The sequence below is a fragment of the Camelus dromedarius genome, chromosome 16, assembly GCF_036321535.1.
Source record: "Camelus dromedarius isolate mCamDro1 chromosome 16, mCamDro1.pat, whole genome shotgun sequence".
In the NCBI taxonomy this organism is placed as follows: domain Eukaryota; kingdom Metazoa; phylum Chordata; class Mammalia; order Artiodactyla; family Camelidae; genus Camelus; species Camelus dromedarius.
The window spans coordinates 47,172,759-47,197,077 of NC_087451.1; the positions used below are offsets into that span (position 1 = coordinate 47,172,759).

At 35.8% G+C, this 24,319-nt stretch overlaps 1 protein-coding gene and 1 pseudogene across 4 annotated transcripts in view; both read left to right on the forward strand.

The window, feature by feature from the left end:
• SSH2 (slingshot protein phosphatase 2) overlaps window positions 1-24,319 on the forward strand; it is a 215,607-nt gene that overhangs the window by 98,904 nt on the left and 92,384 nt on the right. The window contains exon 1 of one of the 4 annotated variants that reach the window (XM_010978942.3): window positions 21,970-22,275. The exons of the other annotated variants lie outside the window; for them this stretch is intronic. Coding sequence (XP_010977244.1) covers window positions 22,151-22,275 — 125 coding nt within the window. The 5' untranslated portion in view covers window positions 21,970-22,150. Of the gene's footprint in view, window positions 1-21,969; window positions 22,276-24,319 lie in introns of those variants that run through there. 4 annotated transcript variants of the gene reach the window in all.
• Window positions 2,350-4,446, forward strand: LOC116157763 (RNA 3'-terminal phosphate cyclase-like protein; annotated as a pseudogene).

Below are 24,319 nucleotides of genomic sequence, written 5' to 3' on the forward strand. Positions count from 1 at the left end.
TTAACAATATTAAATCTTATAATCCATGAGCATGGGACGTGTTTTCATTTATTAATGTCTTCTTTCACTTCTTTAGGACTGAAAGTTCTAGCCAGAGCAATTAGGCAAGAAAAAGAAATAAAAGTCATCCAAATTGGAAAGCAAGTAGTAATATTATTCTGCTTGCAGATGACATAATTTTATATTCAGAAAACCCTAAATAGTCCACACACACACACAAAAATCCTGTTAGAACTAACAAATAAATTTAGCCAAGTGGAAGGATACAAAGTCAACACACACATAGATCATTTGCATTTCTATATACAAACAATGAACAATCTAAAAAGGAATTACAAAAACAGTTCCATTTACAATAGCCTCAAAAAGAAAAATACTTAGGAATTAACTTAACCCTAAGTTAAGTTAGTGAAAGAGTTAGTAAAAGATTTTGTAAATGAAAACTACAAATCGTTACTGAAAGAAGTGAAAGGAGACATAAATAAATGAAAACACGTCCCATGCTCATGGATTATAAGACGTAATATTGTTAAAATGACAATAGTACCCAAAGCAATCTACAGATTCAGTGCAATCCCTATCAAAATCCCGATGACTATTTTTTGCAGAAATAGAAAAACCCATTCTAAATTTCATATGGAATCTCATGGGACCCCCCCAAAAAAACAAAACAATCTTGAAAAAACTTCCTGGCTTAAAAACTTACTAAAAAACTACAATAATCAAAATACTGTGGTGTTGGCATAAAGACAGATATATAGGCCAAGGGAATAGTATAGAGAGCCCGGAAATAACCCTCACATATATGGTCAAATGAGTTTTGATCATCAGAGTGCCTTGCCTGATTCAGCTGGGAAAGGATAGTCTTTTCAACAAATGGTTCTAGGAAAACTGGATGTACACAAGCAAAAGAGTGATGCCGAACCTTTACCTAACACTGTACACAAAAAGTCACTCAACCTGGATCAAGGGCCTAAATATAAGACCGAAAGCAATACAAATCTTAGAAAGAAATAGGACAAAAACTTTATGACATTGGGTTTGGCAATGATTTATTGGATATGACACCAAAGACACAGGTAATAAAAGAAAAATTAGACAAAATGCGCTTAATGAAAATTTTAAAAAATTGTGCATAAAAAGACATCATCAACAGAGTAAAAAGGCAACCCACAGAATGGGAGAAAATATTTGCAAATCATATATCTGATAAGAGATTAATATCCAGAATATATAGAGAACTCCTAAAACTCAACAACAAAAATACAAACAGCCTAATTCCAAAATGAGCAAATAGATATTTGAATTGATATCTATTGATGAATAGATATTTCTCTAAAGAAGATATATAAATGTCCAATAAGCAAGAATGAAAAGATGCTCAACATCACTAATCAATAGAGAATTGCAAAAGTATAGTAAGATGCCACCTCACACCTCTTAGGATGTTACTGTTAAAAAACATAAAACAACAAGTGTTGGTGACGATGTGGAGAAATTGGAACCCTTATGCACTCTTGGTTGGAATATAAAATGGTAAAGCTGCTGTGGAAAACAGTGACCAAAAATTAAAAATAGAATTATCGTATGATCTAGTAACACTACTTCAGGGTATTAAAAGACTTGAAAGAATGGTTTTGAAGAGATATTTCTACACCCATGTTTATAACACCAGCATTATTCACAGGAACTAAGATATAGAAGCAACCCATCCATCAAGGGATGAATGGATGAGCAAAATGGTGTATATACGTACAATGGAATATTATTCAACTTCTAAAAAGGAAGGAAATTTTGCAATATGCTGCAACATGGATGAATCTTGAGGATAGTGTGCAAAGTGAAATAAGCTACTCACAAAAAGGCCAAACCATATGACTCCATTTATATGAAGTACATAGAATAGTCAGAATCATAAAGACAGAAAGTAGAATGGTAGTTGCCAGGGGCTAGGGCGAGGGGAAATGGAGAGTTATTGTTTAATGGGTATGGAATTTTAGTTTTACCCGATGAAAAGAATTATGGGGATGGATGGCAACAGTGGCATCTGGCATAGAGACCCTCCAGATCAATTAGTAGCTGATTGTAGAAAGAACTGTTTATAATAAAATGCATGTTTTCTAAAGACAAGGATTGGTGATTGGAAGATTTTCTTTCCATTCTTATCCTTTGTAAAATGAATGCAGATGCCAGGGAATCGTGCTTTTTCAGTACTCCATTATACTACATATTGTCTTGTTAGGTTGTTCTTGACTAATACTTTTCTAAAAAAAAAAACTTTATTGAGGAAAAATTGGCAAATACACAATAAGATTTTATAGGTAAAGCTTGAGTCTTTAAATAGGAAGGTCTAGTGGTTAAAAGTGTATAATTGTGCCTCCAGCAAAATTAATAGTTCTCAATAATTAACAAATATTTATGTGTTAACTACTAAATGAAGGGGACATTTCCCTATAAGAACTAGATAGCTGCTGTAAGTTATAAGATCTAATGATTAAATAACTGATGATAGCAATGAATTTTTAATTTTAACCACAATCCAATACGAGGTTTCTGTACATTTTTGAATTTTAAAAAAAAAGTCTACTTTCAGTAATTGCAAAGTGCCATACTGCTATTCTGTTTTAAGTTTATTCTTTGAAAAAGGCTGCAAGAGAGAGCTAAAAGCCATAGCTACTTCCATCATCTCCAGTACCCTAAATGTCGGTACAGTACCTCCGTGGCACCCACAGGACAATCCAGATGTACTTCTTCAGCTATGTGGGCTGCAACTTCTTGCATCAATCTGTCCATCCTATCAAGGTCCAAAAAACCCAGACCTAAGAGATTCTGAAGCCAACGTCATAAGGCTGGTGGACAAAACAACTATTGGTTCTCGAATGGAAATAAACCAAATTAGTGCACTCTTTTATTATCAACTAGGCCTTCGTGTGGTGAGTTTATAGAACACAACTGGAGTGTCCATCACAGTAGTGGCTGTTATCTCCAAAGCCTTCTTTTCTTGGCTCTTTATGACTACAGCCCTCTACTGAAACAGTTTGAGATTGATGGTGAATTCTTTGAGCTAAAGACTGCAATGGGGATGCCTCCTAGAGATGACAAAGTATTTTTCTTTCGTCTTGTAAGGAAGGTTTTGAGACCTATTCAGCTCACAGATCCTAGATAAATCAAAAGTATTGCAGGAAAAGTATTCTCCACAGATGTGTCATCTTAGATAAGTGACTAAATTGTGGTACTCTTTAAGAAGCATCTTCAACAACTTCTTACTTTATTTATGCAGACCATGTGAAAGGGGCCAACCCTAGGAAGTCTCTGGGCTTTGGGCTATCACTTTTTGCTGAGACCATGGAAAGAACCTTCCTCAGTGCTGAACTGGCCTTCAACCCTCAGGGCCAGGGGGCAGCAGTGCTCCAGAGCATCTCAGCAGAAACTGTGCCAAGCTGCTGCTGGAAGGAGTCTATACAGGTGCATGTGTGGCTTCTACTAAACCAGAGCCTGACCCTAGAGGCTGCTTATGCCCCAAAGTCCTGCTAGGCCTGCTATCTTTCCCTGACCATAGACTTTTTGAGGCTTTTGAAGAGCTTTTTCCAGATTGTGTTTAAAATAAAAAACAAAGCCCTGTTGTGAAGAACTCAAAGGCAGAGATAAAGTATTGATGACTTGTTTTGGCATTGGCTTTACTAATTTAGCGAGACCGTCAAGAGGTGTGTTATCTCAGGATAAGGCCCTACCTACAGAAAAAACAACACAGCCCAGGAAACCCCAGGAATGAGTTTGAATGCATACATCCAGGACAGAAGAGCCACTATATTAAGGACTTTCTTTTCTTTCCATCAACAAAAAAATCAGAACGTACAAACAAAAGACAACTATATATCCAAAAAAAGATACATTCACAGAATAGTTTCACTCACTCATGGAAAAGTTTTAGTGAACTTGCTGTTAATCCTACTGTAAAACTGTATTGAATTTTGCAAGCCTGTTGTATACTAATTTGGTAAATAAAATTAGCAATGAAAAGTTCATAGAGATCTCTCTCTAAGGAAGCACTTCATCATTTTTCACTCTTGTTTGTCTCCCCCATATGCTGTCAACTCCCATGCGCTCCTCATTTTTGCATTCCCAAGATCCAGGCCAACCCCTGGCAACTCTTAGGTATGCATTATATAATTGCTAATTACTGAGTAAATGAATGATAAATGTATGAGTTGAAACTAAGGAAGCTTGTATAAAAACATACATCTTGCAGCTTTAAAAGTAATTCATGACTGGATGAGTAACTTTTTATAGTGCTGTTACCTTCTCCCAAAATGATTTTCCCAAGTGAATAAAGGTATAAGTAACTTCATTTAAAAAAAAAAAAGTAGCCTACAAATAAGAACCAAAGATTTGCCCACCCTTCTTCGCCACTTCTCTACACTCCCACTCCAATTCCCAAAATTAGAATCTCACCTTTCTCTAGAAAATTTTCAGGGAACTTTTAAAAATTAATAAAGTTAATAGACTTTCCTTCTTATTCACTGTAAGTTATTTGTTTTGGATGAAAGGATAAGAGGCTATTAGGAAAGGTTTATTCTGAACACTTAATTCAGAACTGCTGAGTTCAATATAAGGTCAAATTTTTTTCTTCCCTTCTGATATTCTTTTGCTTATAGGTTTAAACAGTATAAACTGTAGGATCTCCTGATATACATAATTTTTCTTACCATGAAATATATATGCAAATACATGTATGTATGCATACATACACAGGGTACACACACATGTATGTATTTCAGGGTAAGAAAAACTATATATATGTATTTATGTATCACTTGTGTGTGTTTGTTTTAAACATATGTTAAAGAAAATAGTCACTACAGAAAGATTTCCTATTATGACCCAAATGAACTCTCAAATTGCCATCATAATCCAATTTCATATCACTCCAACATTCGTATTTAATTATCTCAGAAGATGATGAGTAAGCCATCTGATGGAGAATTTTTTACAAAATGAAATTTAAAAACATTTACTAGAACTAATGTGTTGAGTATTCGTATTATTTGTAGAACATTAGTCTTTAGAAAGGATAATTCAAAATGCTTGTCATATTTTCATCAGTTGCTTAGAGGACAAGATTTCTGAAAAACAAATTAAAGGGAAAACTTATCCCAGAGCAGCATCTGTTTTTCAAATTGTAGTATAATAGGAAATCTGTATAAATGTATATAAATTATAAGCATACAAATAGTTTTATTATGCCTATGTACTGGCAGAGAATTGAACTACATTATTTTTTCTACCTTTGTTGTAATAATATTTCTATAGGTAAAAATTCAATTCTGTTTGAGCCTTCCTTTCTGTCTGTAAAATGAGGATAGCATCTGCCCATGTATCCTGTAGGATTGTTGAAAATGTAAATAAAATAGTTTATGGGAAAGTTTTAACAAGTATTAGGCAACAAATATTAAGGCAAGATGTAAAGTGATGGTACTTTCACTAGTATTTTCTAAATTCTTTTCCATTTTAATTTCACAAACTCACAGCCTGATTTGTCTAATTCTATGCTATTAGACATCTTTTACATCTGTATACCATTAATATCATTACCAAGGAAAAACAGGAAGAGAAATTGTCAGACTTCAGATATCAGTAAAGTTCTTATCTAGTACAAACCTAGTACTGAATTAGAAATGAGAGCTTCCCATCTCTGAGTCAGTAGGTCAAATCTGATTCAACCTGGATGGTTACCTAAAGTCACGGCCATTGGATGCTGTTTGGAAAACCCTGATTAAAGGTACTGATAATCTTGCTCCATTCATCACTGAATATTTATTAAGCAAAGACTCATCTACTTGCTTCTCTGACTCACTGCTATTCCACCATCCGGAAGCAAAAAGAATATATTTATAAACATAACTGACACGCTATTCTGGTGTTAATAATTCACTGGGAATTTCCCAAAGCCAAGCAGCCACTTGGAGGGAGAAGAAAGGACTTGTTATTGATTAGGGCTTGCCCAGCCCTAAAACAGCTGTTCTGCTCAAACGACGAACAAAAGATTAGGAAATTTAGAAACTGTTTAAAGCACATAATTGGTTATAAGCCACCTTTGCTTGCAACAATCCTTACTCTTCAGTGGAAAAATTCTCACCTTGTGCTCCAACAGGACTCTCTGCTTCCCTTTCACAGCCCTTCCAACATTGTTGTTACACACTACCTGTTGTCTATTCTTGTCACTTACAACTGAGTGAGGGCAGAGACAATCTCTGTCTTGTTCATGATTGTATCCTTAAATTCTGGCACATAATTTTCTGTAGAAGGAATAAATAAAGAACCATACTTTTCACACATTTTTCAAGCTTTGGGAAAAGATACTTAACCTCTTTGAGTCTATTTCCTCAACTCCATAATAAAAACAAGAATATTTTAGTTTTTCATTAAGATTTGAGATACACAGGTTAAGCCCCTATCACAATAAGAGTCACTCAACAAGTAGTAACATTATTATTATTACTATTATTCCTTTTTATCATTATAAAATGAGCTTTTATAAAACTAAAATCATAATTTTATGTCCGTAAAAAACAAATCTTCACAATAAGTATTTCAGAAATCTTCAAAATCTCTATAGCCTAGTTCTTCATCCTTTTCTAAAAAAAAAAGAAAGAAGAAAAAAAAAAGCAGTTGATACATAAGGTTAGAGCCCTTTTCAGATAAGTTTAAATATACCTGGCAGGCCAATATTTTTTGTTTGTTTTGTTTTGCATAACTATCCCTTTTAACAGCTGGAACATGTAATTAATGAAACCATTTCAGTATTCAACTGAATTAAATGGTGATTGTCTTAGGTAGGTTGGTATGTGAATTCTGCAGAATACCAAATAACTTAATTATAAGCAAACCAAACTCCAAGCTTTCTATTAAAAGGATCATCTATAACATATGTACATTACACATGCACACTGTCTCACATAGTGCTGCTGCATCTTTAGCCACACAAAATATGTATAATTGATATCCTCCGGAACAGGAAAATACAAGCCCTGTAGATGATAGGAAAGGCATTTTGATGACAATTACAAATAATTACATATAAAATTATGCCAATAGGAAGTCCATGTGTTTTACTATTTTTAATTTGGAGATTTTATCTGTGATTGAAAAGAGGAAACTGTTATTGTTGCTGTTTTTGTAAAATAATCTGTTGGTCAGAAGTCACATAGGAAATTCCAAGTTCCTTAACTGTGTGTGATAAAGTAACTATATAGGAGTTTAATTTTTAGAGTACCAGATTCCACCATGTAAAGCTCATCAACTGGATTATCCCCTAACCCTCCCCACCACCCCCAGTTTTTGTTTGTTTTTTACATCATATAATTTGGGGGGTATATTAAACTTTAAATGCCATTTAGCCTGCAGGCAGTGATATCCTGTGGGAGTTTGGGACCTGGCCTGTAATTGAGAAGATCAGAATTACTTAACAGCATGGCAATAATAATGTAAACTAAGATATTGGTTGAGTTTGCCAAGGAAGAGGGTTAGCCATTATTTTAACAGTTACCTCTGATTGATCATCTGCTCTGAGGCACCAAAAAAAGAAAAAAGCAGAAAATGAGCCTATACAGATCTCTTAAGATAAAGGATGTAAATTATCCTTCACACACACACACACACACACACACACAGAATTACATTTCTCTGTCATTCTAGAAAAATACTTATGAGCCAACTTGATATGAATCTTTTAGTTTCAAGTATGTGAACAGATTTCGGAAGGTTTTGAATCTGCAGAGCTTTCTAATGGTCTTATTTGTATCTGTATCTTTGGTGAAATATTCCTATCTCTTGGAGTTTAAACTCTTTAAATATTGCATCCTTTAAGTTAAAAATGCTTGCAGATCAAGATCAATTATTGTAACAATGTTTTACTTTGTTATTGGTTAAATGTATATTTTACCTCTCTCTATTGGTTTGTTTTCCTCATCTTATAAACATGGTTAGGTCTTCATCAGACTAAAAGAAATTAAAATACAATTTTAAAATACCATTCTATAACCTTGCTTTCACTTCAAACTACAGGTTTGTTTTGATTTCTTGAAAGAACACTGTGTTTACTGCTTCCTTTGTCAAACTCCCATTCACTCTTCAACCCATGAAATCTGACTTTTTGCCCCCTCCACCGCTCAAACTGCTGCTCTTGTTAAGTCTACCAGTGAATAATTTTTGATCCCCATCATAAATGCCAGTATTGACCACTCTTCTCTGCAGTTTTCACCTCCTTTGGCTTTCTTTTTTTCATTCTTTGCTGGTTCTCCTTATACCCTCTGCCCAGAGTCTCCCAAATGGTTTTACCAGCAATTCTTTCCCTGTTCATTTCTTAAAAGTTAATTTTCCCCAGGAAACTATCCTTGCTTTTCTTTTACTTTATAGAGTAGAAATGTTCAACCTTTTGAGAAACATGGAGTTGTTTGAAAAGCTGGTTAAAATACTAGAACTTTTCCTAAGAAAAATGTGTGCATACTACTTAATTTTGCACACAATTCCAAGGATGCTTGTGGCTTCTCATTTCCTGCTCTGTATATTTTCCCTTGGTGACCTTGTCCACCCCATTCGTCATGCCCATATGCCAAGAACTTTCAAATCTATATATCTACTTCTGATCTCTTTTTGAGCTTTAAACCCTTATTTGTAACTGCCTACAATCTCTTGTATGTCCTAAGTTTGTGTTCATTGTATTAGTCAAATTTATTTATCTTCCAAAGTTTCTTCTTTCTTCGTCTTATTAATGACTCTACCATCCACTTAGTAGTTTAAGCTAGAAACTTCATATTCATCCTTGATTCTTCCCCACATATTTAATCAGTCCCTAAACCTATCACTTCTATCTTCTGTACCTCTTACTGATGAAAGAACAAATAAGGGAAAGGATATAGACTGAAACAAGGAACATTTTAAATTAGGTGGGGGGGGGGGAATTTCTTGAATAAACACCCAAGTAGGAGTAGTAAGCATCAAGTTTAATTAAGGTGGATTTGGACAGACATCCTTTTATTCTGTGGTGATTCTGTAGGCTTTATCATCTGGGTATTCTTTTTCCAATTGGCAAAACCTATTTTAATCAGATTTTAAAAGGCTGCATAATATAATATAGAGTTTATTTCAGTACAAGATTTATGTTAATAACTTAATAAAGGACTTTAATTCTGTATTTATAGAATCACTAAGGGCAGAAGGGGTTGCATAAAATAGAGATACTTGTTTTTATCTCAGACTTTTCCCTTTCTCTTCATCTCTTCATCCCTCTCTGCCTCATCCATAATCTAGACCTCTTCTTGCTTGAATTATTGCTAACATGCTTTCTCTGCATCTAACTGATCCTCATGCCAATACATTCTCCACCTACTCTCAGAGATGACTCAGATTTATTCATGTCACTTTCCAACTTAAAGTCTCCCATTATTGTCTGTTGCCTACAGAGTGGTATAGAATTTGGTATGACATTTTAAAAACGTTAAAAACTGACCTCAGTCCAACTTTTAAGCCTTACCCCTGCCACTCAACCTTTATTCAGGTCTTAAAGAACTATCTGCCCTTCCCTGAACATGCCCTTTGTCCTCTCAAAATCAACTTATATTTGCCTGCAAGTACCCAATTAATACTTTATACTCATTACCTCATTTAATCCTTATCACAGTCCCAGGGAATTATTTATTTTTACCCATTTTACAGACAAGGAAGCTGAGACACAGAGATTAGAGACTTGCCCAAATCATACAGCACAGAACTCAAATTCTAACTAGTATATACTCTTGACTCTATAGCTTTTCCTACCCTCTTCTGGAATGCCTTTTCCCATCCCTTTTCTGTCTGGTAACAGTCCATTCATCCTTTAAGCCTATCCCATATCATCTACCATGGAGAGTTTCATTTTTCATTCATTTACCTTGTAAACTTATTGAGCACTTTTTGAGTATTGGTTAAGAACCTGGATTTTAGAATTAGATGAGACATGGGATTGTCCTAATTTTCTTATCTGCTAATGTCTAGTTCTATGCATGTATGTATTATGTATATGTGTATGAATGTATGTATGTATGTATATAATTCATACCTATCATGCATGCTTTGTCTTTAATTTCATGTTTTGGTTTCTTTAGAGTGAGAACTTACAGTCAGTTGTGAAGAGAGTATAGAATTCTAGATACTTAGAACCTTCCTTCAGTCTTTTTCAATCCTCTTAGTGATACCTAATTCAACAGCAATTTTTGCAGGAACTATCCTTTATTTAGGTTTTTTCAGAAGCATCCAAGTTCATTTTCTTAGAAGTAAGTAACAACCTTTTGTTTTCGTATTCATACGTAATTGGTTTATATAATGTTTAATTAAATTACAATTATAATTGCAATAGGAACCAACAGTTTTTAAAACAAATTCAAATATTCTTGATAAGCATACAACTTAACTGGTGAAAGCAAAAGTGGACCGGCATTCTAGAGAAGAGTAACCCATTAGGCAGGAACATCTCTGCTACTATGGCAGAGTGCTTTACAGAGAGGATGAAGACTGTCAGTTAATCCAGAAGTCCTTTCAAAGTGGAAGCTGGCTTCGCAATTCTCACAGAATTGCTGTGATGATGAAATGAGATATAATTCATTTACATGATTTGGCATAATGCTCAACACACAGTAAATGCTCAATAAATTATTTACTATTTCTAAGAACATTTATAACCCTTAATAACCTTTATAGAAGGGGTCTTGAATAAAGCCTTAACCAGACAGCTTTGGGTGATGATGACAGTAAGGAAGGAATAGGCTTTTTTTTTTTTTTTTAAATTTTTGTTTTCTTTATTGTCATTTATTTATTTTTAGTGGGGAGATGATTAGGTTTACTAGTCTATTTTTTTTAGAGGAGGTACTGGGGATTGCACCCAGGACCTTGTGCATGCTAAGCATGTGCTCTACCACTTGCGCTATACCCTCCCCCCAGGAATAGGCTTTTTAAAGTTAAGTGAACAACACCTCCAAGTGCAAACCTGTAAAAACATGCCATTCAGAGAGAACAGTGGATAGTTTGGTGGACTGAGGGCCATTTTTTTCGTATCTCTCATGTGTCTCCCCTGCTTTACTAGGAGCTGTTTAGTATGTAATTATATGTTCTCATACTTCTTTGAATACCAGCAGTAATATGGTGCCTGGTAAAACTGGCATTCAATTTTTTGGTGTGCCACTCTTCACCCGTCTATAAAATATGAACAATAAGTATAGTGTATGTCCAAACATAAATTAATATTTAGGACTTTGAAAGCCCTGTTTTGAAGGTTCAGTATGAGAAATTTAATGTTCTGTTTGCTAGAGGTTTTTTTTTTATTATTATTATTATTACAGGATTTTTCGCTAGATTCTTAGTACTTATCATTCCAGTACTTATTACGCCCATGTACAAGTGTAAGCAGAAATTCTTTCATAGTTAATGCTTTAATTTGACTGACTAAAGCTCTCTTTCCTCTGAGATTTAAAAAAAAAAAACAAGGTTCTTGAGGGAAAACATGGGTATTCCCACTCCCCCCCCCCTTTTTTTTTGATGCAGAGGAAAATTTGAACTCTCTTCAGAGATGTGAACTTAATGTTTGATGGAACACATCCGTCATTCAAGCAGTGTCACTCTATATAGTCTGATATCAATATAGCCCTTTCAGATGGGGTGACTAGAGAACTAAGACGCCTTTAGACAGGAACTGCATCTTTACAAAAAAGATTTATAGCCCACAAAGGCAGGTATTTGTGTGCTTTCATTTTTTTTTTAATCTAGTGATAGAATTTCTTCTTAAAAGAAGTAACTTCTAAATGTGTATTTAGATGCCACTTTGGATTACATTCAACTGTAAAGAGTTTCAGAATGGAGGGTGGAAGAGCTATGTTTTTGTTACAGTTTAACTGACTGTTTAATCAGCCACTTCTGTTCCAGTAAAATCTAGAATAAATTACACCTGGTAATATTTTAAGATGAAAGTAACTTTCTTTTATTGTAATTCATTCAGTGTTAGCTAAATCTGTCATAAGGCTTTCACTCTAAGCTCATAATTTATTTTCTATAATATGAAAAGAACTATAATTTAAAGTGGTTTTCAGCAATCAAAAAATTTCACTAAGGATTTTATCTTTGACAGTCATTTATTATATTTTTATTTGCTCAACTTTTAAAAATCAGCTTATACATATTTTTAAATTTCAGTTTTAAATTAAATATAGTTTTAGTAAGTAAACAATTTTTCTTTAATTTTTTTTGTTAAGAATTGTGTTAATGCAGTAATATTTCTCATTGCCCAAAATGGAATTGCTGTTTTTAACCCAACACAATCCTCTTCTTTGAAGGACTTTTCTTTTGGAAGGTAGTACGCTGTAATTGAAACAGTTGGCAGTCAAGCTTAGTTTTCTCAAACTAGCTTACTTTGCCTATAAAATTCTGAAAATATCAACCCCAAGGAGTTAAATTATTATTAAGTTAGACCACTAAGGTAAAGCACTTTACAAACAAATAATAAATAATGTAATTTCTGGTGATCTATTCATTTTTAAATGCCACTGAAACAAAAAGATTTTTAGTCCATTGTTCTCAGTTATGTGGAAAGAGCACTGGTACGGGAGTTAGGAGACATGTTTGTATTGGTTGCATGACTGTAGACAAGTACATTCAGTCTTTGAGACTCAATTTCCTCTTCCTTAAAAAAAATTAGTATGCTTATTGTGAGGCAAAAATAATAACAAATGTGAAAATACTTCAAACAGTAGGCAAAGTACTACTGTGTAATATTATATCACAGTGGTATTTTATCAATAGTGAAGGTCTTTTGTACTAGTTCTCAAGATATACTTATAGCAGAGCATTTTCCTGAGATAAGTTATTTTAGAAGGTTTGTGGGGGAAACTATAAAAATCTTTTTAAAAAATCTTTTAAAAGTCTTTCTCTTCTAATTTTTTAATATACTCATTTTTTAGGGGTGCTTATCAACCATAAATAGTTTTCCATCTTTGGGCTTAAATCATGATGAGAAAAAGGGATTATAAACAAATCATTTTATGAAATCTCCTGAAAAGGATGGAAAAGTCAAAGCTGAAATTACTGCTTTACAGGAAGCAACTATGTGAAGATAAATCTTAGAGGAACTGGTCTTTTCTCTTTTTATTTGTTACATACCATAAAGTAAGAGCTTAAATAGTAATTAGACTATTAAGTCTAATTATTGTTTTCTGTAAGTATACTAGGGCCTTAAGTATCTGAAACCAGTTGATATCACTGAGATTTTTAGACAAAATATGAACTAGAGGTTTTGGGTATTTTTTTCTAACATTTTATTATTTTTTAAAAATGTAAACAAGCAGGCAAGTTGAAAGAATTGTGCAGTAAACACCCAAATATACACCCCCTGGACTCACAATTAAGTTTGCTACATTGGTTTTATCATATATCTACTCATTTATCCATCCCTGGGCTAGAAGTCTTTAAACAGGAAAAAGGTTTATTCATTTGTATGTATTTTATATAGTAATCTTAAGAAAAAATTTTTAGAAGTTCAATGCTTCACAAGCTATCATTTCTGAATGAGTTTTATATTAAAGAAAAATATGCCACATGCATAATATAAACACATGAATGGAAGGAAAGATGAACACCAAACTCAGGAGAGTAGTTACATGTATAGAGAAAAGGGAAAGGACAGCGGGTAGGAGGGCTTCAACTAATGTTTTATTTCTTAAAATCTGAAGAGTAAAATGTTAAGAACGTGATCATACTGTCTTTGGATTATTTGGCTGGTTTTTTTTTTTTTTATCCTCTCTGTTCTTTGCTGTATGTTTGAAATATTTCACAATTAAAAAGTGAAAGAAAAGTTGCTACGTAGTCTTCTTTTCCCCTGGCAAAGTATTTTTCACTTCACTTAAGATCCATTGTCCAATTGGCCTTCGAGCTGAGGTGGATTGAATAGAATCTGGCAATACCATATCTTTTCTCACTTAGTTGATGTACTAGCTGAAGAATGATACAAAGTGCCCCCCTTCTAGTAGGAGTTGAGGAGTGCATCCTTTTTGATTTTGCCTAACCCAGAGAGAAAAACAACTTCCCTTATTGTATTTAAATTCTTTTAAGATATTTGACATGGTTGTTGAAAATTGTGTGTAAGTGTGTAATTTTGCATGTTCACCTGATTTCAGAGAAAAGAGACACGGAAATATGGCCAGGGAAGCTGATACGTGAAAGCTTGGAGAGATAATGATGCTGCTCAGTCAGGGCCTGGAAACTTGATCAGTCTCAACAAACCGCATGGTACTAAATTGCTTGTGAAAGGGCTGAATCAATCCTGCTGCGATTTGAACTTTTGGCTCCTGAAAGTCTAGGGCAGGCTTGAAAATAAAAATAAAACCCTTACATACTGGACTGTATTCCAGGGCCTCTACTGTATTCTCTGTACGAGAGGCATCTACCCAAAGAGCAAGAGGCAGCAGAAAGATGAGGCAGTGAAAAGGAGTCTTAGGGACTTCTCCCTGTATCAGGTGTGAGGGAGGGAGCTCCCAGCGGGAGAGAACCTGTGTCATTAACATACTGATTCCCTCAGAAAATATTTATGTAGAGCCCTGTGAAGAAAGTAGTGAGATGTGGGGTAAAGGATCAGCCACCCAAAATATATTTAATGCTTATGACTTGCCTAGCACTGTGTTAGGCTCTATGATGTTTACAAAAGAGTTACTCTGTGTGGTTTGCTTCAGCACAGAGATAAATTATGTGGCATAAAATAGAGAATAAGACCTTGAGTAACAATACAGATTACAAATTCTAAGGGAGTTAGAAAAGTGCCATAGCATACTATAAACCAGGAATTGACCATTGGACTTAATCAGAAAGCCTAAATCCAAATCCTAACTCTGACAGTTGCTATGTAAACTTGGGCAGGTCCCTTAATTTTTGAGCCTCAATTTCCTCATCTATGAAATGAAGCTGATAATCTAGCTAGCTCTGTTTACCCATACACAGGATTGCAATCAGAATCAAATGAGGATGGATGTGAAAACACTATAGAGTTTTTAATTAATGAAAGACCTGAGAATTGACCTGGGCCTTGAAAAATATGTTATACATGGATAATCAGAAAGGCTGGATAAAAGTGGTCTCAGAGAGGAAATAATATGAACAGAGAGGAGAGTGAAACTTGGATATAAGAGGACAGAATAGAAACCACCTAATTATAGCAAGGATGTGTTTTGAGAGAATGGGTAAAAAATAGACTCTGTTGGAGAAGGGATGGAGTTGAGGGTAAAATGCCATAATGACTGAATTATAGTAGGATTTAAATTATGGAGCATCTTAAAGCTAGAAGGAAGAATTTGAACTTGATCTGAAAGGGAGTAAGGAACTATTTGGAGATTTTAAGTAGGGAATTATTTTGTGTTTAGAAAGTAAGTGTTTAACTCTTACTCATTTTGATAATCTGCACCTAGCAAAGTGCTTGGCCTACAGGTGTTCAGTATTAGCCCAGTTGAAGTCAGTTAATCTGTCAATAGAATGTTGACACATTGAATTGGACACATCTGAGCCTAGAGTCGAGGCTTCTTATCACCAACATATTAGTCTGGTTCATCTTTTTCTTTAGCTGTAACAAGGAATGATAATACCTGCCCAGCTAGTGGGTTTATTTAAAACATCAGATGAGATGATGATACCATCATTATCCACAAATACATTAAATGTCTCCTTCATATAAGATGCTGTGTTTAAAAAAAAAAGACTAGGGAAACAAAAAAATCTATACATATAAGTGCTTTGAGAAATTTCTTGTGATGAATATTAGTTTGAAATCCACAGTTCTAAGGGATCTGGTAGCAAGAGGATGGTATACAACAGCCAGAAGATCATCTTACTGCTATATTTAGTCCTGGGTTAGGTCCCTATTATTGTCAGGGCCTGTTCTAGCTAGGATCAAGTAGAGGAGAAAACACCAGGTGTGGCAAGGCAGGTAGGTATTTAAGGTCCCCAGGAGTTCTTCCTGTTGGCAGTAGACCTTTTTAGATTTAACCTGTTCTATAGTGAACCTACGTCATCCTGGAGACAGTGTAGAATACTGGTTAAGAAAATAGGTTCTGAATGGCTGAGTTTAAAATACTGCTGTATTACCTTAGCCAAATCATTTAACCTCTGAGCCTCATATGAGAATCATAGGATTGTTTGTGAGAATTAAGTGAGATATTTCATGTAAATTCCTAATAGAAGATTTGGTACACAGTGAATGTCAGCACAATAAATATCAGTTATTGTCTTTATTTTCAAGAATTTCTCAGCTCCTCTCGACTCCATTTTTTGTTACTCCCAAATTTATTTTCCATTTTTCTATCTCTGTCCTACCTCATTCCAGGATATTGAGCCAAATGTGGCCTAATACTATCATTCATCTAAAATACCTGGTTCAGCATTAGCATTAGCATCCACCAAAATCTTAAAATAACTTCTGAATTAAAAATTATCTTTGAAATAGTTTAAGTACTGTATATATTTTGTTATACTCCAAGTAATTCTTTTTGAAATCAGTTATCTATAATATAGTTCATAATATTTTTCTTTACAATTTAGCGTATTTTTCTAGCTTCCTTAAGCATGTTTTACTTTTCTCATATGCGTACACACATTGACATATATACATGCATACATATATGTATTTAGTTTTTAATGAAGTATGTGAAAGATGTGTAGAAGAGAATCTTGGGCCCTGAGCTAATTTAATAGATCACAGTGTGGGAGAAGACACAAAGATTCCATGGGAAAATAAAAAACTAAAACCCTTTAGGGGGGCAATTTGATAATATCTATTAATTCCTAAGATGTTTAACTGCCAATTCTGCCTCTAGGTATCCATCCAACAAATATATTCACATGTATGCACAAAGATTGTGTGAAAACATGCTCATAATGATACTGTATATAATGGTAAAGACTGGGAACAAATGTCCATCAGTAGAGGATAATTTAGTAAATTATATACAATTGTAAAATAGAATACTATGCACTCCTTTAAAAGAATGAGGTAAATCTGTATAAACATGGAAAAGTGTCCAAGATATTGTGATAATTGGCAGGGGTGGAGGAGGGAGGAGAGATAGGATAAAAAGCAGAATAATATGCATAATGTAATTCTATGCTTGTGCACATGTGTGTTTCTTAAAGAGCAGCTACAATATATCAGTGTTTCCTTATGCAAGGAAAATTTCTGGAAATACTAACAAGCATCCCTGGGAGTAGGATGATGGGGATGAGAAAAATGACTTTTATTTTACCTTTCTGACTTCTGCCAAAAAAGAAAAAGAGTTGTTTTAAGCATGTGTTTAAAGAAATTTTTTTTAATCTTTAAAGAAATAGACTGGGGATTAAATGGTTAAATGTTTTGTAAAGTGTGTTGGATGTGAAAAGTGATCTATAAATGCCTATTATTTTTACTAAACAATAGAGTGTGGGGCTTTTGTAACCTGAAGAAAGCAGCATTTCAGCACCTCTTCCTACTAGAGCATATGGTGGTTAAGACATGGGGGATGAATGCCTTAGATTTGCCTCTCATGGAGTTGATATGCGTATCTTTTCAGTATTCCCCATTGCTCTTATGGTAGAAAGTTCCATAGAAAGAATTGGAAGGGCTCAGTGACACTGTTTGATCCAGTGTTTAAAAACTATTGTCAGATATTCTTTTAAACAAAACTACTAGCCACATGGTGATTGCAAAACATGATTGCTCTTAAGAGCCTTTGTTTACAGAGTTTGGTTTACTGTATTATATGAAGAGTGCCTTTGACTGAGTGTAGCAAGATACCTCTTGGTGCAGTCTGGGCAACAAGTTTGAAATTAGGGGTATTATCTTGAGAGTTTTATCCTAGCATTTTACAGATTAACAGGAGACAGAATGTTGTGCTACTCTAGGTAACAGGCTCTTTGTTTTGTAACTCTTTAAAGTGTTGGTTTTCTCCCTTTTGACACCCAGGAGATTAATTTACTGTTTATTTCTCTAGATCAAGCCCTTAGAGAAAACAGAAAAATACAAATAGGTCTTCTGATTGGTATAATCATTTTTCTTATGACTAGGTATTTAAAAAATAAAGTTATATGTTAATAATATTATTTCAAGTCTTTAAAAAAAGCAACAAAATTCTACTAAGCACAGAGATCTCACATTACTGGAAGATGGCAATATTGAGTTAATGTAATTAACTGTCTGGCAAACAATAAGAGTAAAGACTTCTTGAATGAATTGGTGGTATATAGGGGAAATTTATATGTATTTTAACTTTCATTCATTCACCAAGTTTTCATCCCAAATACAAATACAAAAAAAAATTTTTAATAAAAACGTTTAAATTTAGTACAGTCTTGCACTCTGATCTAAGACTCCTCATCAGAGACTCCAGCTCTCTGATTTTATTCCTTAAGGGCAATCTCCTCAACCTTTCTCTTAGCTGTCTTAAGCTTTAGAGCCATTAAGGCCAAAGAGTAGATTTTTGTGCCAGACACTCTTCAGTACTTTATATGTATTAACTTAATTAATCCTCACAATAACTTCATAAATTAGGTAATAATACAGAGCCAGAGATTAAGTAGCTATTTAAAATTCATAGCTAATGGTAGTGTTAGGATTCAAACCCAGCCAATTAATTCCAAGGCCAGAATTTTTTTACTGTTGGACTGTACTGCTTTGAACTAAATGACTGTTTACCTTAAGTGGATTAAGTTTATTTCTCAGGATCTCCAGATTGGATGAAATTCCTCTCCTGTGGTTCTGAACTCTCCCAAAAACAGATCTTGGGACATTTCTTCAGGGTTTATTATCCCATTTTACAGAGGAAGTTATGTGATTTGACCAAAATCTCAGTTTATTAAATGACTGTTAGAAGTAGAATTTAGGTCCTCTGGTTTCTAGCCCAGCTTTTGGTACTATAAATTAACACTGTTTTCTTTTAGTATTGTCAGTTCAAGTGATCCACCCATGTTGAAATTTTGTTAGAATAACAAAATCATCTTCATATCCTTAACTCACATTTCAGGGTCTGTCCTGGAGCACAGTAATGTCAGTACACGAGCCTCTGATATTACATGGTTTTACAATGTTTATACCTTATGGAGGGACACATGGAGATAGTAATGGAGATATCTTTTACAGATACAAGAGACATCTATTTAAATATTTTTTAATGTATTAACATATGAATCTACAAAAAATTTAATTTGGTCATAGCCACATATTTCTAAGCCTTGAAATGTTTAGCAGATGACATGACAAAATTCATTTCAAATCTACAAATCTACTAACTCAAGCAAGAATGTAAAGAAATGCAGCAATTTTTCTTCAGGGCCTTTGTGCAGATTTTTTTTTTTTTTTTTTAGAGAAAGCCTCTTCTGACTTATGTGGAGTTGAAAACTCGCATAGTTTATTTCATGCTGGTCAATTTAATTTGGAATCATTTCTGAATTTGTAGATGCTTGGATATAGAGAGCTTGCTCCCTAGAGCCTTGTTTCCTGACAGTGGAGAGTAAAGGATTAAACTGAGCTGAAACTAAATTGATTGACATTTTGACACTCTGCAGATTGTGAAAAGAAAAGGAATTTGTTCAACTTTTTAAAACAGATAGTAGTAGAAATAACTATTTCCTTAAAGGCACTCCAGTCTGCAAAGATTTTTTGTTGTTGTTAAAAACCAAGAGTCATGTTCTAGCACTTCCCAATTTTCTATATTACAGCTCAAAATGAGAATTTAACTTTGAAAAGCTTTTGAAAAGGCCTGGATGGGGGTGTTAAAATAGTCTCCTTCATTCGTTGAACAGGCACTGACAGAGGTCTTTTGAGGGGAAACAAAGGGCTGTGCATTTCTGGGGTGTCACTATAGGAGCCTATTTATAAAAGACAAGTAAACATATTTATAAAATCTTTATCTCTAGGGTTTTTAAATGCCAGAGATATGAAGTATTGAAGTGAGTAAGATATATTTCCCACTGCCTTCTTTTTCCAACAGATACAGGTGATTACCATTGCCATCATCTTTCCTAAATGGCATCATTTAGTGTTGACTTCAATAAAATCCTATCTCTGCTGTGTCATGAAAGGAACTGGACTCACCTTAGCAATACTGTTCTAAACAGCCTGCTGCCTTTTCTTTCTTTTTTTTTTTTCTTCTTTTTATTTTTTTGGATCACTGCAGGAGGCTGTAATAAATTACAGCCTGGAAGAAGTTTCAAACTGGCAAGTTTGCCAGATATTTAAAGCAATTTATTTTGGGGTGTATCAGCAGATTTTTTTCTTACACTTCCATTTGGGTGCCTGCTGACACAGCCTGAATAAATCTTTCAAAATTTTTCCTTCCTAGAGATGGATGAAGATGATGATGCACTGGATTCCAAGGTCCAGACCTTTCATTAACTCTTCACTTACTAACTAGTTCCTTCCTATTACTAGATCTGTAGGAAATTTAGATTCTTTTCCAGAATGAGTTTGCAGTATTTCAAGTCCCTCAGTGCCTTGGCAACAACTTTAAGTTTAATGAAGGGTCAACTAACTAAAGAGTGATTCTGGTTTTAGATACAGAATTTAGATTATTTCATTACTAGTATTTTGAAAATTGCCGAACTTCCCAATAGGAAAACATCTGAAAATTTATATAAAACAAAGACATTTCTTCTTGATTCTAGCATATGTTGAATGGTAAAGTGAGTTCTTCCTAATTTTAGTCTCTTTTCTCTTATAATTCTCCTCTAATTTCTCTTAAAATCTTTTTTCATGATCTCTTGTAATAGTGAAGTTGCTTTTTAAAATTATTTTTGGCTCTGGAATTCCTAAGCCAACTTTATATTGATACATATTTTAGTCAAGTATCCAGAAAAGCTAAAAATAGTGATGCCTGAAAATATTGTTCTGATGGGCAAGAGATAAGGGAGCTATCTTTTATTGAGTGCCTGCACCAGGCCAGCCTTTTTTGTAAGCCACTGCTACATAGTGTGTAGGAGAGAGGCAGACAGAAGAGATTCTCATTTTACAAAGAGCTGGTCCCTGGTCAGGTTAAAGGCACTGCTCAGTGAGTTGTTAGGAAAATCATAAAGGCTTAAACTCATGAAAGCATCAGGGAATAGGATTTGATGGGGAAAGCCCTAGATCAGGAGTCTAAAACCAGAGTTCCCATCTAGGTGACGTCACTTACAAACGAGGTCATCTGGTTAGAACCTGAATGTTTCCCCATCTGCAAAGTGAGGATAAAATCTCTAGCCCATCTTCCTCTCTAGATTCTTTGGCACAATAGTTCTCAACCATGGCTGCACACTGGAATAACCCTGGGAGCTTTGGAAAATACTGACGTCTAGATCCCAGCCTTAAGAGATTCCGATTTGATTGGTCTAGGGTGCAGCCAGACATTGGGATTTTTTAAAAATCTCTGCAGGTGACTCATATGTGCAGTTAAGGCTGTGACTCCTTGGTTTGAAGGATGGTTAAGAAAGCCCTTTTAAATTTATTTACAAGGGTTAGCAGATGTTATCAACAGTGTAGCTAGACCTTTTTCCCATCATAAAACAAACTCTTTTGCTGTAAAAAAAAAAAAATCCAATTAATCTGAATTTTCCCAGCCCTTAGCACATAGGACGCCGTTGCTAAGTATTTGTTGCATTTGTGAACATACGGCCTGGGTTTGAGGTTCATGTATAAAGCCAATTAAGAGGCAGGACCTTTCTGATGAAACATTCCCAAGAAATGCGAGCCTTTCTTGCCCACCCCCGTATCGCTTCATTCCTTCATCCTAGCCGAGGAGTCTTGGGGGAACCCTTGCTCCCCAGGGCCGGACGCCCACGGCGGGATCCATCGGGTGCCGGAGCCTCCGGGGCGGGGCACCGGCAGGACCCTCCCGCCGGCTCCGTCAGCCCCGCCCCGCCCAGCCCCGGACGCGGGTTGGGGCGGGCTGCTGGCGGCGCCCGGCCGCCGGGACTCCACAGCCGAGCCTCAGGGCTGCGGCGGCTGCCTCCGCGCGACCCGGCGGGCCCAGTTCGGCCGCCGGGCACCCGCGCTGCCCGCACCTCCAGTCCGGCGGAACCCAACGGGAGCGCCTCGTGCCCAAACCGAGGGGCCAGGATGCGGAGCTGTGCACCTTGAGCCGGCCCCATGACCCTCAGCACGTTGGCCCGCGAGAGGAAGCCCCCCGCCTGCACCTGCAGCCTCGGTGGTCCCGACATGATCCCCTACTTCTCCGCCGACGCGGTCATCTCGCAGAACGCCATCAACCAGCTGTGAGTGCGCCGCGCGCCCTCCCGCCCTCCGCGAACGCCCGGAAAGTTTGCTCTTCAGCAGCCGCTTTCCCCAGCAGCTGGGAGCAAGGAAGCGAGGGAGGGCGAAATCGCACTCTGCGTGCATGGAGGTCTTGGGGCGTCCGGGGGCATAGTGGGGTGGAGGCGCAGAGTAATTTTTGGAGGCAGAAAATGTCCTAGGGGTGGGGAGGCGAACAGAAGAATCCTTTCCGAGAATTTCTGGTAAACTGAGAGAATCTGAAAGTGGGGTCGTCCCTGGGAAGTTGTCTGTGGTGACGGAGTGACAGCCGTGTGGCACTCGGGAGACCCAGGCTGAAAGGCAGTCAGTAGCCTCTGGACCGCCAGCCGGAAAAGCCAGGACTCCCTTGCCGGTCCTGGTGATCAAGCTCCCGTGTTTGTTGTTTTGTTTTCTTGTTTCAGATAAGTTTGCGTGTGACCATGGGTTTCTGTTGCAAGCTCTGCACACAAAGAAAGGCAGTCCATTCTTCACACCCTCTGGCTGTAGTCTGGAATTATTTAAGAAAACTGGATTTCAGTAGTTTAGCTCACTTTCTTTTTTGTCTCCGCCTGTAGTAGTACGTGCTTACAACCCAAGCCTGCATGCACACCTTTAATCTCTGAAGTGCAAGATTCAGTTGCATCTTTAAATCATCACTGTTTTTGCAGTCTCTATAGAGTTTTTGTCCCTCCCTTCCATTGTGGTTTAGCTATTTCTGAGAACTGTGTGCTGAAGCTTGTGGTTAATCTCACCTCACAGTTATAAAGGTCAAAACAGAGGAACTCCTGTCTATTCAAGTTGAATTCTTAAACTAGTTGAGTGGTTTAGGGTTACTTTTAGATAGCAACAGTTTGGTCCTCGTAGTATATTAGCACTCATTCAGAGTAACTTCAGGAAGTCACCTACTTCTGTTTTGCCAGACTCCTGGTACATAAGCAACCTCTGTCTCCCTCCCAGGTCAGCCCTGAACAACTTTTTAATTTAATGTCCAACAACTGAAACTTTCCATTATCCCTGATTAAAGGTCCCAAGAATAGCATGTAAAGTAATTTATAGATAATCTTAAATCTACTTTATGGTTTTTAATTAACAGTTTACTCTCTTACCAAATCAAATTAAACTCATTTGCATTTCAACTTTTTTCCTTTGTGTTAATTCCTGGTGGAGTGCCTAAAAAATAGCCCCCCCCAAAAAAAAGTGGTTTTACTGCTCTATATTGTACACTCTACAGAATTAAATCAACCACTTACTTGCATTTTCTCTTTTTAAAGAAATGGAGTGAATAATCTGCAACTGGATAACCAATCTCAAAATAATGATGTTAACAATACTTTGAAAATAAAAAAGGTAGTTGAAGCAACCCACATTTCCATCAGTGGATACATGGATAAACAGAATGTGGCATATAATACAACCGAATATTATTCAGCCTTAAAAAGGAAGGAAATTCTGACACATGCTACAACATGGAGCAACTTTGAAGACATTATTCAAAGTGAAATAAGCTAGTGACAAACTACAAATACTGTGTGATTCCACTCGTGTGAGGTACCTAGAGTAGTCTGGTTGCCAGGGGTTGGTGGAGGGGAATGAGAGATTTGTGTTTAATAGGTACAGAGTTTCATTTAAGGAAGAAGAAAAAGTTATGGGGATTGATGGTGGTGATGGTTGCACAACAGTGTGAATGCATTTAATGGCAATGAACCATACATACACTTAAAAATGGTTAAAATAGCAAATTTTATGTTCCATATATTTAACTACAGTTTAAAAAGATTAAACAAAATTTAAAAGGCAGAGCTTCTAAGCTTTGTGGAGGAAAGGAGTTTGACTCTTGCTTCCTGGTGTAGTCAAGCAAGAACAGGTTTCTTTTCCTACTAAATAGTGTCTTTGGGTAAGTCATTTGACTTCAGTTTCTTAAACTGTAAAATGAGGATATGTGGTTCTTACCCCAGAGGATCATAAGAGATAATATGTGTGGGAACAATTTACAAACTATAAATGCCTACGCAAAAAAAGAAAATGAGT